This window comes from Stomoxys calcitrans, chromosome 1, assembly GCF_963082655.1.
Source record: "Stomoxys calcitrans chromosome 1, idStoCalc2.1, whole genome shotgun sequence".
Taxonomy (NCBI): Eukaryota; Metazoa; Arthropoda; class Insecta; order Diptera; family Muscidae; genus Stomoxys; species Stomoxys calcitrans.
In genome coordinates, this window is record NC_081552.1 from 30,838,402 (window position 1) to 30,853,044 (window position 14,643).

Below are 14,643 nucleotides of genomic sequence, written 5' to 3' on the forward strand. Positions count from 1 at the left end.
TTTCAAATTTCAGCAAACTCGAACAAAAAATAAAGCATTTATCGGCATTGGACCCTTTATCGGCAGATCGGTCTATAAGCAACTATATCCAAATATGGTCCGATTTGGCCCGTTTAAGAACTTAACCAGCGTGTATTGAAAAGACGTATCTGTGCCAAATTTCAGCTCAATATTTAAGTTTTTTAAGGCTCTAGAGTGATTACAACAGACGGACGGACAGACACATGGGCATCGTTAAATCGTCTTCGAATTTTACGACGATTCGAAATATATATACTTTGTAGGGTCGGAAATTGATATTTCGATGTGTTGCAAACGGAATGAGTAAATGAATATACCCCCTATCCCACGGTGGTGGGTATAATAATGCTTAATAAATATTACTGTGTGGCTTATCAGTGTCAGCAAAAATTGAAGTATGCTTAAAACGCTTCTCATTTTCTGGAAATCATGCCAACATTTCCTTGTTAACGTATGATAACAGCGTGTGAGAGCGGCTAAAACAATCTGTAGAGTGTTAATTTTTGAGTTAACTAACTAATTGGCCATTTCAATTGATTTGTTTATCACCGTATACACATTTAGTTTAATGAAAACCATCGGCGTAGTAGTTATGAATTTCACTGTGATCTCCGTGATTATTTTAGCTTTGGTCTACATTCACGGGTCATCATCGGTAGCGCCGCCTTCGTCGTCTACGTCTTCATTAACGGCTACGGTTTCGCTTAATCTGCCGGGTCAAGGTACAATACAAGGCGACTTTGATACAACGTCATGGAGTAATCAGAAATTCATGCGCTTTTTGGGTATTCCATACGCTGAGTCACCCACTAAGGATTTACGTTTCAAGGTAAGTTTTGGGAACACAAAACTGTTGAAAATTTTGTACATTTAAATATATAGACCAATAAAATACAACTATTGGGGAACTAAGCAGTAATGTAGGGCGAAGTAGTCTATACAAAATACGAACCCGCTGGTTTTGAAAGTATCAAATGATCAAATGTAATTGGTTCTTTGCAAATTACAATTGAATCTGTTTCTTTTCGCTACACAAAGTAGTGAGAAAAAAACAAAATCACAAGTAGTCAAGTAGTGTAAGGGTTGCATCGACCTGCTGCGAAACAATTGGTCTGCCTGTTTTTTGGGATAATGAAACAATTTCATAAACAGAATACCGTTACCCTTAGGAATGCGAGTAAATGAAATGAGAGAAAGAAAACAAACAAAGGATTCAGTCTGTCATAAAGTTTTGCGATGTATTGACGCAGACAGATCGGTGGTGTAAAAGAGTTTAATGTAAAAGAAATAAAGTGATGTACTTTTGTTACGAATGTGACCTTAGAATATGATATGGATGATAACCATGTAAAAAAGTCTTTTAAACCTTTGAAGAACTTTTATGGCGCTCTTCATGGTAAGATTTGAAAAAAAGATAATGACGATATATAATTTTGTTTTTAATCGTATGTATATATTTTGTTTTTCGATTCCATTCCCGTGACAGATGTTTCGGGTTCAACAGAGGCACAACTGCCCAAAGCCATACAACACAAAAAAGCGGCATTTCAAAAATTTAAATATTTTTGGTGAATATTGACTAATTTTAATGATTTTTTAAAAGTTTTTTTTCCGATTTTTTGCCTTATGCATGCCTATGTACTTTAATTCTTCTTGTTTTGTCATTATAATATTAAAATAGAAATGAAACCAATTTTAAGAAAACAAAATTTTTTCGATGTATTTTGCATTGGGTTTATTTTAGCAATATGATCTCCGCTTATTACACAGTAATCTGTCAGTAATCACTTACTTTAAAACTAGGGTTAACATAGTTCGATTGGTTGTAGAAAAGGTCAAATACCCAAACAACTAGTATGGTTCTGTTGCAAATAAGAAGCGAAAGCGGGTCAATCCACCAGAAAAGCGGCCAACCCCATATACAGGTGTGGAACTAGTACTGCTTACTTCAAGATTGTAGTAATTCTAGCATAAAACCAGTTCCCTGCACCAGCGGGAAGTAACCTCAACGCGGTGCCACCTGAAGAAGCTACCTTAAGACAATATATGACAATAAAAAGACAAAAGAAATCTTTTCCAGATGTGGTTGGTATTGTCGCTTTGAAGTTTGCAATATTAAAACTTGCTCCATACTTATTCCTGAAACCTATGGCCCCCCCTGGCAACAACATAAATGGTAAACCCCACCTTAAAGAGTAAATCGAAACCAAAAAGATCGCTTTAGGAAGAGGAGAAACATGGTGTAGTATAGAAAATGAAAATGGTTTGATTATAAGGTCGGGTTTTAGATTCGGTTAGGTTTAAGTGGCAGTCTGCCATCAGACTCTATGTGAGTTTTCGTCCATTGTGATACCACGGGAACAGAAGAAGGAAGATGCCCTCTAGTTCCTAGCTTTAAAAATCCCAACACATCCATCACATCAATCAGACAGGTTCTCAAAGAAATGAGAACCTAAAGTGGAACTCCTTCTGACTGCCAGTGCGGCACACATACACACACACAGAAGGTGTTTTATAGTCTCTTCTTCCCCGATGTCTCCACAGCTTTTACAAAAGTCGTTACTGGCAACCTTCAGTCTGTCAGCAGGTTTTACGATTAGACAGTGACCTATCATGACGGACACAATGACTGAGACGTCTGTTCTAGCCAGTACCAGCAAAGAGGTAGGTAAACCTCATCAAGTCTAGATTAGGCCACATAATTCGTCTGTCATTCGCTATGCTTTGCCAGAGGCATACCTACAGATTCCAGTTTCTCCGCTCTACAATTTCCTGGGATATCTCTGTGGCCCGGCCACAGAGATATCCCAGAACAGGTGAATTTTTAACTGTTCAGCCATCTCGTTGAGAGATCTGCGACAGTCGAGGGCGGTTTTTGTGTTCACAAATAAGTCCTCCAGAGATTTAATGGATGCCTGGCTGTCTGAGAAGATATTTATGCCAGTCGTCGTTATGACATTATATTTTAGCCATTCCACGGTCGGGAGTTAGTCTTTGGCTTTTTATAGGCTAGTATTATTTAGGCTAGTATATTATACTTAATAAAAATTAGCCCTAGAGTTATGATTAAAACAACAACTGAGAAGTCTGTTTTTAACACAAACAGTTATTTTACAAATTTAATTAAAACAAAATAACAATAGTGGAAAATAAATATTGTTATTGAGTCGACAAAAAAACATTCTCAAATTAAAATGAGCAAATATTGGAATTTTAAAAGACATGTGTTTTTTTAAAAAGCACCTCACCTGTGGTATACTGAAGTAAGCTGAGCTTTTAAATTGTCTGTATGAGTATAAGAACATGCCAGCACTATTACAAATTAACAGCGATAAAGTAAAGCCTTATAACAACTTCCTTTAATAAACAAATTAAAGTTAAGTTAAATTAAGCCAAAGTTAAATTAAGCCGAGCTTTTAATTGCCTCATTTCGAAGATGTAAAACATGCCAGCAGCATTGGGAATTAATTAAATTCTAATAAGATTATCATTGAACACTTCCGAAAATAATTAAATGATTTGTTATGTTTCTTCATAACACTCAAAAAAAATGGTGCGCTTAGAATAAAGTAAAAAACTTAGTTGAAATTAGTGAGCCAATTTTAATCTAATTTGGTTAAATTTTGATTAAAACAAAATGAATTGCACGATTTTAATAAGATTTACTCACCTGTTATTAGTGGCAAATAGTTGATAAACTTTTGTTCGGGAAGTCATTTTGCCTAACCAGGTTTCTCCTCAATATGCTAAATATTCCTACAGCAAACAACGTTTTTATTTGCCCAAGATAAACATGTTGTTATTTTGAGTTCAACATTTGCTACAAACCTATATTCTTCAAATTGCATAAATATTCGTTTAAAAAAGTTTACGATTTGATGAGTAAAATTGAATAAATGTAATTCAACTACAAGTTTCAACTTAAAATTTTGTTAAAAATAAACTTAGGTTGACTTATTATGTAAGAGAGATGGATAAATCCATTAACTTTTCAGTAATGCCAAGTCTAGCCTTAATGCAATTATAAAGGTGCGTTTTAAAGACATTATTTGTCAGTCTTCTTTTACTTTAATTGGCTATGGCAAAATACTTGTTCCACTAGCCGAACGTAGAATAGCGTTCCAAGCGTCTCGATCTTCTGCGTTCATTCTATAATCTCTGACACCAAGTTTCGAGGTGTCTCCCACCACTTGATCTCTCCATCGGGCTTTTGGTCTTCCCGGTTTGCGTGTACCACCGCGTTTGCCTTCAGAAGACTTTTTTGCTGGAGCTTCTTCATCCATTCTGACAACATGACCTAGCCAACGCAGCCGTTGTATTTTGATGCGTGTAACTATGCTATCGTCGTCATACAGCTCGTGGTCCATACGTAGCTTATATTCTCCATTATCGCAAACTGGTCCATATATTTTACGAAGAATCTTTCTCTCAAATACTCCAAGCACTGCCTCATCTGCTTTCACAACCATATAACAGCACGGGTAGTATCAGTGTCTTGTACAGTGTAATCTTCGTCTGTCAAGAGGTGGTCTTGTTTCTAAACTGCTTACTTAGTCCAAAGTAGCATCTGTTTGCCAGTATTATTCGTCGCTTAATCTTAAAACTGGTGTCATTCGTTTCGGTTACGGCGGTGCCGAGTTAAATAAAGTTACTGACTGTCTCAAAGTTGTGGTTTCCAACTTTCTCCATTTTCATTATCTACTCGGTTGTGCAAGGCTTTTTGGGAGTTGAAATCATCCATTTCGTTTCATCTTCATTTAATGCCAGACCCATTTTCACTGACTCTCTTTCGATTCTTTCAAAGGCTGCAGTTGCTACGTTCGGTGACCGACCTATGATGTCGATGTCGTCGGCATAGGCATGCGTTCTCTTGTGATTTGTGTGTCATATCTATTCACATCTACATCTCGTATTATCTTCTCCAGCAGGATATTAAAGAGATCACATGATAGGCTGTCTCCTTGTCTGAAACCTCGTTTGGTATTAAATGGTTCGGAGAGATTCTTTCCTATTCTTACCGAGGAACGCGTATCAGCAAGTGTCATCCTGCAGAGCCTTATTAATTTTGCAGGGATACCAAACTCAGACATGGCTTGAAATACCTTTGAACGTAAAGGAGTATCGAAGGCGGCTTTGTAGTCAACAAAGAGATGGTAGGTGTTGATTTGTCCTGAATATCTGGTCCAGGGTGGATTTTTAAGGTCTAAAGCCGCATTGATAGGGCCCAATTATCTCATTGACTTTAGGTTTTAATCTTTCACACAGTGCGCTCGAGAGTATCTTGCATGCGATGGGGAGGAGACTTATTCCTCTGTAGTTGGCACATTCCGTCTTGTCTCCTTTCTTGTGTACGGGACATAGTATGCTGAGGTTCCAATCATCGGGTATGCGTTTTTCTAGCTAGATTGCGCAGATAAGCTGATGCATACGCCTTATCAGCGTGTAGCGTCCGGTCTTAAATAGTTCAGCGGGTAATCCGTCGGCTCCTGCTGCCTTGTTGTTCTTTAGTCGGGTCACTGCTATATACCATCATCATTGATTGGTTCTGCGGTATCCTCTTCGCCGCCAACGTCGGACACTAGCAGTTGGGTAAAATGTTCTTTTCATATCCTCAGCATGTTATCTGTGTCAATTACTAGATTTCCTTCTTTGTCTCTGCGGGAGGATGTGCCTGCACCAAAGCCATCGGTTTGATGTTTAATTCTTTGGTAGAATTTCCGGACTTCATTTTCACTTCTGTACATCTCAATTCGCTCACACTCACGTCTCTCCATTTCCTTTTTCTTTCTGCGGAATAGACGTATCTCCTCTCTCCTTTTCTCCCGATACCACTCCTTCGTCTGGCGCACTGCTACTGATTGCAGGGTTGCTCTATATGCCGCATTCTTGGCTTTAGTACCATCTCGACACTCTTGGTCGTACCATGGGTTTCTTGGAGGAGGCTCCCGGTACCCAAGTACGGATTGTGCGGCATTTTGCATGGAGTGGGTAATAGTTTGCCACTGCGCCATTATATTTATCATCGGAACAAGGAGTGCTTTCATCAAGCAGTTGGGTCAATCGAGTGGAGTATGCCGCTGTCATCTGTTGTGTTTGCAGCTTTTCAATGTCCAGCTGTGTCAGATCGTACTTTCCTCGCCATTTTCAAACGGGTTCTAACCTTTGCAGCAACAAGGTAATGATCCGAATCTATATTCGCTCCACGGATCGATCGTACATCTAACACGCTGAATGAATGCCTTCCATCTATCACAACGTGATCAATTTGGTTCATCGTATTTTGATCGGGTGACAGCCATGTGGCTTAGTGAATATTTTTATGTTGAAATTTTGTCCCACCATGTTTTTTGCCGCGGCGAAATTTATCAACCTCAACCCATTACTGGGCGTTATCTCGTGGAGGCTAAACTTTCCGACTGTTGGACCTAAAATATCTTCTTTCCCTATCTTCGCATTAAATTCTCCCAGAACGATTTTAATATCATGGGCGGGGCAGCGGTCATATTCTCTCTAGGCCCTCGTAGAAAATATCCTTGGTCTGCTCGTCTTTGTCTTCCGTCGGAGCATAGGCACAAATAAGGCTGATGTTGAAGAATTTGGCTTTTATGCGGATTGTGGATAGCCTCTCATCCACCGGATTAAAGCTGGAGACAAAGTGTTTCAGTCTGCGACTAACCACAAATTCACAGCCAAATTCATGGCTCGTGTTATGGCAGCTATCGTATAGTTCGTCACCGTTTGGTGTTGTAGTGACGTCATTCCCAGTCCATCGCACTTGCTGTGAGGCGGTAATAACTGCCTTTTACTTCTCCAATACATCCCCCAGCGCGTATACTGCACCTTCTCTATAAAGAGTGCGGACATTCCAGTTGCAGATCCGAAAATCATGGTCCTTTTTTCGTTTGCGTGGGTCGTCAACGTTGGGGGGTCCGTTTTTACTATTCCTTTGATTCTCATAGTTTTCCGGAGGCGGGTTACTGGCCCAGCGCCCCAACCGCATGGATTCTGTGGGATTGCACATGTATCCCTCGTTGTGGCGAGCCGCTTGCTCCAAGATCCGACGCTCGCCTCCAGCCGCCTCTAACCTGGGAACAGACGCTGACGTTGGCCATGGGTTATTTGAAGGCGCAAATAACTCGCCTTGTTATCTCGAGTATCATTGGCACTCAGTATTTAACTAAGAGCCAGTGCCACCTGACTCCTCACTGAGACTGTCTTCTCGAAAATCGCTGACTGCCCGCGGCCGCATTTACAGCTACTGCGCATAAAAACGGAGCTTTCCACCATCCGCAACCTGTGGATGCGCCCGGTAGCTTTCAGCTAAGCTTCCCGTGATAACCATGGAGACCACACAAGTCGGAGATCAACTTCCAGCCTGTGCGGTGCTCATCCCGTATCGGCCGGAACTAGAAATCTTCTTCGGTTCCAGAAACCATCTTTGGTCCAAGTAACCATCTTAGGTTATAGGAAATATTTCTGCTTCAAGGAACCATATCTGACCGTAAGAGCCTTCCTTCGGTCATGAAACCAGCTTTAGTTGCAGGAATTGTATCTGGCTCTATCCACCATCTTTGGTTCTGGGAACCATGCACGGTTTCTAGAACCATGCGAATCATGTGTGCTTCTAAGACCAATCTATGGTTCTGGGACAATTCTATGGTTCGAGCAACGATTTATAGTTCTTGGAGCCATCTTTGGTCCTATGAACTAGAGGTTCGCACGTAAGCAGTGAGTTGTCGTGTCCAAATACAATTACGTCTTCGTGTGTGAGTGAGTGAAATCATGCTCACGAAACTAATCACAAGACACTCACCACTCAAACCAATCTTGGCTCTGAACCATCTATGGTTTACAAAAAACAAATCCTAGCAGGAATACCACTCATATCTCCCTTTGTACTTTGTACGTACCGGATTGACCCGATCGAATCCTTCATCGGCAAGGGCTACCGCCTCGGTGTACAACACATTGATACAACAACAACTAGTTATACTGAAGTCTAGCATATTCAAGTAATTTCCTCTTAACCTTGTTGAGATATAAATTTTTTTTTTCTGCTTGACTGTACATGCAAACAGGGATGCCAACTTTGTGATTTTAGTACCAGACCACTTTTTCCCGAACGGCGTGTTGCTTAACCACGCCTCTCCGTAGAAAAGTCTTAATTAACTGATAACGCCACAAATGTCGCCAGAGGAAAACCGCCACTGAAAATTTTTCTGAGGTTCATTTGAACCCAGGCGTTCTGATGGGTTAAACAAATCAAAGAGAAGGCATTCGATGGCGACGATTCATTATTTTGGGTCAATTTGAATATTCGTTGTGGTTTTTTAATTATTTAAGGTATTCCAGGAACAATCTCAATGCTATGCCGCGAATGCAATATTTTTCTCTTAAATTATACACATACATATTTGTAAAATTTTTCAAAAATCGAAGTACACTTTTTTATTAAAAACAATTTTACTCTTTTTACCCTTTGCTTGAAATAATTCCAGAAACGATGTTGTATGTTTCACTTCATCCACAATTCAATCAATCAAATTTCTTTTTCTTACAGCATGCTGTTAAGCGTCTACCCTGGCGGCATATCTTAGATGCCACGAACTATGGACGACGGTGTCCGGTTATAACAACTATTAATGAGGTTAATGAGGCTGAACTTAAGCAGGATTTAGAAGATTGTCTGAATTTATGCGTTTATACAAAAAATGTAAATTTTTTGGTCTCCTAACACAAAATTTCCTGATTATCTAATATTTAACCTATTGCGCAGATTACTGCCCTTCAACCGGTTATGTTTTATATATACGGCGGAGGCTTCTATAATGGTTCCAACATCGATCACCCTCCAAACTTTTTGCTGGAGAAAGACATTGTCTTAGTAGTGCCTAATTATCGTATAGGTGCTTTGGGTTGGCTTTCTACTAGAAGCAAAGAGATGCCTGGCAATGCACCTGTAAGTGATTTATACGCCGCCCTCAAATGGGTTCAGGACTATATACATATTTTTGGAGGTGATGCCAAACAAGTAACCATATTTGGACAAAGCGCCGGAACAGCAATGTCTGGATCCTTATTACTTAGCCCCAGAACTCCTGGTCATTTTTTTCAGCGTTCCATACAACAATCTGGTTCGATTCTTGCTTCTTGGGGTATAAATCATAAGCCTATGGAACAAGTGCAACGTATTTGCAAAGCTGTAAAATGTACATCATGCGAAACTAACAACGGACTGTATCAATGCTTGAGAAATGTTCCAGTCACCACTCTACTAAAAGCAACACAAGAGGCAAGACTTAATATACTGCACAGTTATTTGCATCGACTTATTTCAATTATTAAAACAAAAATATCCTTTTAGGAATCATTTGCTCCCATTGTTGATGACTTTTATAAAATCTTGCCTAAAGAGCCTGCTGAATTAATTAAGGATTTCAATAGGTCTATACCCTTAATGGCGGGCTTCACCAAGCACGACGGCTCATTTGTATTGGCATGTAACTATATATTCTTTCACAGATTCCAACCATGTCTATATACTTGTCTCACCTCTTTCTCTTAGCGGTCTACGACGGATTAAAAGCGGCAGTAGGTAACTTTAGTCACATTAACGTACGAAAATTAGCCACAACAATTTTGGCCTTGGCAAAGGACAATACAGGACTTGCAGAAAATGTTCTTTTGCGAATGTTATTTTCTTCTGATTTGCTGTACAGTACGGATCACAAAAAAGCTTTACCTGCATATTTTGATGTAAGTTATAGCAAATAGATAAAAAACCCCAATTGAAATAACCAACTTGGGCCATTGAAGGTTCTAAGAATCATAGATGGGTGTAAGAAGATATGGTTCCTTGATCCGTAGACAGTTAATAAAACCAAAGATGGTTCCTAGATTCGTAGATAGTTGATAGAACTACGGATGGTTTTTAAAACGGCAAATCGCTCCGCCTATACCAAGACAACATGTTCTCTGAACCTGTTGCATTATCCTTATGTTGCACTTTTTCTCCATCGCCGTCCACCAAACTAATACTAAGGCGTAAGTAAGTATTGGTCAATTCACGCTGCTGTGGAGCCTGTGGACTACCCTCAGATTCAAGCCCCATTTCGAGCCTACGGCCCGTCTACATAGTTCCCAACATTTGGGAGCCCTTTCGGTACACTCCCAAATGTATTGCTTGCAATTAAGTTTCCTGTCCAAGATCACACCTAAGTATTTAACCTTGCCAGATATAGAAATCGTTTTATTGAGGAAACGTGGCGAATGTTATTTTCTTTTTTAAAACCCTTAATCGATCCTGGACCCATTACTGCATCCATACATGATTCATGAATCTACTAAGAATCATCTGTGGTTCCTAGAACCATAGATGGTTCCTAGAACCATAGATGGTTCCTAGAACCATAGATGGTTCCTAGAACCATAGATGGTTCCTAGAACCATAGATGGTTCCTAGAACCATAGATGGTTCCTAGAACAATAAATGGTTCCTCGAATCATAGGTGATTCCTAGAACCATAAATGGTTCCTCGAATCATAGGTGATTCCTAGAACCATAGATGGTACTTAGAACCATAGATGGTACCTAGAATCATAGGTGATTCCTAGAAACATAGATGGTACCTAGAACCATAGATGGTTCCTAGAACCATAGATGGTTCCTAGAACCATAGATGGTTCCTAGAACCATAGATGGTTCCTAGAACCATAGATGGTTCCTAGAACCATAGATGGTTCCTAGAACCATAGATGGTTCCTAGAACCATAGATGGTTCCTAGAACCATAGATGGTTCCTAGAACCATAGATGGTTCCTAGAACCATAGATGGTTCCTAGAACCATAGATGGTTCCTAGAACCATAGATGGTTCCTAGAACCATAGATGGTTCCTAGAACCATAGATGGTTCCTAGAACCATAGATGGTTCCTAGAACCATAGATGGTTCCTAGAACCATAGATGGTTCCTAGAACCATAGATGGTTCCTAGAACCATAGATGGTTCCTAGAACCATAGATGGTTCCTAGAACCATAGATGGTTCCTAGAACCATAGATGGTTCCTAGAACCATAGATGGTTCCTAGATCCATAGATGGTTCCTAGAACCATAGATGGTTCCTAGAACCATAGATGGTTCCTAGAACCATAGATGGTTCCTAGAACCATAGATGGTTCCTAGAACCATAGATGGTTCCTAGAACCATAGATGGTTCCTAGAACCATAGATGGTTCCTAGAACCATAGATGGTTCCTAGAACCATAGATGGTTCCTAGAACCATAGATGGTTCCTAGAACCATAGATGGTTCCTAGAACCATAGATGGTTCCTAGAAGCATAGATGGTTCCTAGAACCATAGATATAGAAATCGTTTTATTGAGGAAACGTGGCGAATGTTATTTTCTTCTGATTTGCTGTACAGTACGGATCACAAAAAAGCTTTACCTGCATATTTTGATGTAAGTTATAGCAAATAGATAAAAAAAACCCAATTGAAATAACCAACTTGGGCCATTGAAGGTTCTAAGAATCATAGATGGGTGTAAGAATTTATGGTTCCTTGATCCGTAGACAGTTAATAAAACCAAAGATGGTTCCTAGATTCGTAAATAGTTGATAGAACTACGGATGGATTTTAAAACGGCAAATGGTTCCTAGAATTATAAATGATTTTAAAACCCTTAATCGATCCTGGACCCATTACTGGATCCATACATGATTCATGAATCTACTAAGAATCATCTGTGGTTCCTAGAACCATAGATGGTTCCTAGAACCATAGATGGTTCCTAGAACAATAAATGGTTCCTCGAATCATAGGTGATTCCTAGAACCATAAATGGTTCCTCGAATCATAGGTGATTCCTAGAACCATAGATGGTACTTAGAACCATAGATGGTACCTAGAATCATAGGTGATTCCTAGAAACATAGATGGTACCTAGAACCATAGATGGTACCTAGAATCATAGATGGCTCTTAGAACCATAGATGGTTCCTAGAACCATAGATGGTTCCTAGAACCATAGATGGTTCCTAGAACCATAGATGGTTCCTAGAACCATAGATGGTTCCTAGAACCATAGATGGTTCCTAGAACCATAGATGGTTCCTAGAACCATAGATGGTTCCTAGAACCATAGATGGTTCCCAGAACCATAGATGGTTCCCAGAACCATAGATGGTTCCTAGAACCATAGATGGTTCCTAGAACCATAGATGGTTCCTAGAACCATAGATGGTTCCTAGAACCATAGATGGTTCCTAGAACCATAGATGGTTCCTAGAACCATAGATGGTTCCTAGAACCATAGATGGTTCCTAGAACCATAGATGGTTCCTAGAACCATAGATGGTTCCTAGAACCACAGAAGGTTCCTAGAACCATTTATGGTTCTTAGAACCATAGATGGTTCTTAGCACCATAGATGGTTCCTAGAACCATAGATGGTTCCTAGAACCATAGATGGTTCTTAGAACCATAGATGTTTCGTACAACCATTCATGGTTCCTTAAACCATATATGGTCCCTAGAACCATAGAAGTTCTTAAATCCATAAATGTTTCGTAGAGTCCGCAATTCCTAAGCCTTTTTAGTATTCAACCTATTCAGCCAAATATTCTGTTTTTTTTTTTTACTTTACAATATCTTTTAGCTATCAAACATTCTTGCCATGAAATCTCCTGTTATAACATTTGCCAGAAAAATGCATGAAAAATCCTTGGCTCCGGTTTACTTATATACCTTCGATTATGAAGGGTCTAACACACGTTTTGGTTACGAATTTGGCAATGAGCACTATCCCTTCGAAGGTGGAGTACATCATTCAAATGATAACCTCTACCTATTTTCCACGCATAAGCTAAACAAAGCAGACAGCGAGGTGGCCAAGAATATGGTTGAACTGTGGACATCATTTGCTACATCTGGTAAACCTAGCCTGGGTAATATTTTAGATATACTTCCAATGTCTTGTAAGTAAATATTTCAGAATGTTATATTTTAAATATTGATTATAATTTTATATTTTATTACAGCGGAGGATGGACCGTATTTCCACATTAATGCGACGTTAACAATGGATTTTGATGTTCTCAAAGAACTTACCTCGACAGTTGATGATCCAGAGAATTATAAACTGGATAGACCCGATATAGAATTTTAAATTCAATATGTACGAATTAGTCATCCAGGCTTTAGATATTACATATAATAATTTATAAACTTTATATTTTCTTATTTGATTATAACTAAGTTGATTATTACAATTTCATAAAATTTAGATTTTCATAGAAAATGTATAGAGAGATACGCCTACCTATGAAGCCGGCCGCCTGAGTTCAAATCTCGGCGTGAACATCAGAAAAACCTTCAGCGGTAGTTATCCCCTTACTAATGCTCTTTACATTTGCGAGGTATCCTGCCAGGTATAGGTTAGGTTGAAAAGAGGGTGCGGATCATAATCCGCCCCATGCCACTACAGACATCCTCGAAAAAGAACATCTAAGTTGGAAATTCCGTGCTACTTACGAAATCCTTAATTGTTTTCCATACCCTAAGTTGGTTCAAGTCCGGTTTTGTGTCCCAACCTAAGTACCGGTTTCTGTTAGCCGCGAAAGCCGTCTCATCATCCTCCCTACATACACTACATATGTTATCACTTGCCGCACCGATTTTGCATAAGTGCGCTCGTAGTTCTATGTGTCCTTTCAGTAATAAACTCGTCTTCTCACGATCAGGATCTCCCCATAGGATTTTCGATGCCCTACCGACCGTTTCGCTGTTCTAACGTGTTAAGTGGCAATTAATGAATTCCGTCAATCTGTGCCTCTGGTCTCGTACTCGACCTCAAGTGTCCTCTCAGGTATCCGATCGGAAACCTCCTCCAACTGATCCGGGTTTCCTATCGTCACCTGCCTATCCTTTATCCACTCTGCAAACGCCTTAAGTCTTATAGCCGCAGTGGCTGCCACACACTCAATATATTTATCTATGGTTCGGATATCTAAAATAGTCTCCAATGTCCTTGTGGGCGTGGTCCGCCTATACCAAGACAACATGTTCTCTGAACCTGTTGCATTATTCTTATGTTGCACTTTTTCTCCATCGCCGTCCACCAAACTAATACTAAGGCGTAAGTAAGTATTGGTCTAATCACGCTGCTGTGGAGCCTATGGACTACCCTCAGATTCAAGCCCCATTTCGAGCCTACGGCCCGTCTACATAGTGCCCAACATTTGGGAGCCCTTTCGGTACACTCCCAAATGTATTGCTTCCAATTAAGTTTCCTGTCCAAGATCACATCTAAGTATTTAACCTTGCCAGATATAAAAATCGTTCTATTGAGGTAAACGTGGGGCGTCAAATTGGCTTATCTTCGTCTTTCTCCTGAACAGGCAGCTTTCAGCCTTCTCTGGGTTAACATTGAGACCCCTAGGTCTTGCCCTGTCGTATGTCATGTGCCCTTCAGCATAGCTGATTTAGATTCTTACCTCTTAGAAGTATTATAACAACAAATTTAAAGCCCTTTTCACAGTCAGCATCCGTAATAGGTTATTTATGGTGGAGTGCCTTTTGCCACTTTTTCCCTTACATTTATGAAATGGGACCCAAAATA

General features: G+C 39.8%; 1 protein-coding gene and 1 long non-coding RNA gene across 2 annotated transcripts; both read left to right on the forward strand.

Moving 5' to 3' along the window:
• Positions 1 to 541: 541 nt before the first annotated feature.
• On the forward strand, positions 542 to 13,255 carry LOC106086265 (glutactin; the record flags this gene model as incomplete). The annotated part of the gene is made up of 7 exons (XM_013250865.2): positions 542 to 850; positions 8,582 to 8,734; positions 8,798 to 9,313; positions 9,386 to 9,521; positions 9,587 to 9,777; positions 12,682 to 13,000; positions 13,064 to 13,255. Coding segments are annotated over 7 exons (1,752 nt in total), but the record flags the coding sequence as incomplete, so codon positions are not given.
• On the forward strand, positions 1,102 to 1,730 carry LOC106086266 (uncharacterized). Its single transcript, XR_009398458.1, has 2 exons — positions 1,102 to 1,417; positions 1,508 to 1,730. It is a non-coding gene; the product is annotated as an uncharacterized LOC106086266 (long non-coding RNA).
• Positions 13,256 to 14,643: the final 1,388 nt, after the last annotated feature.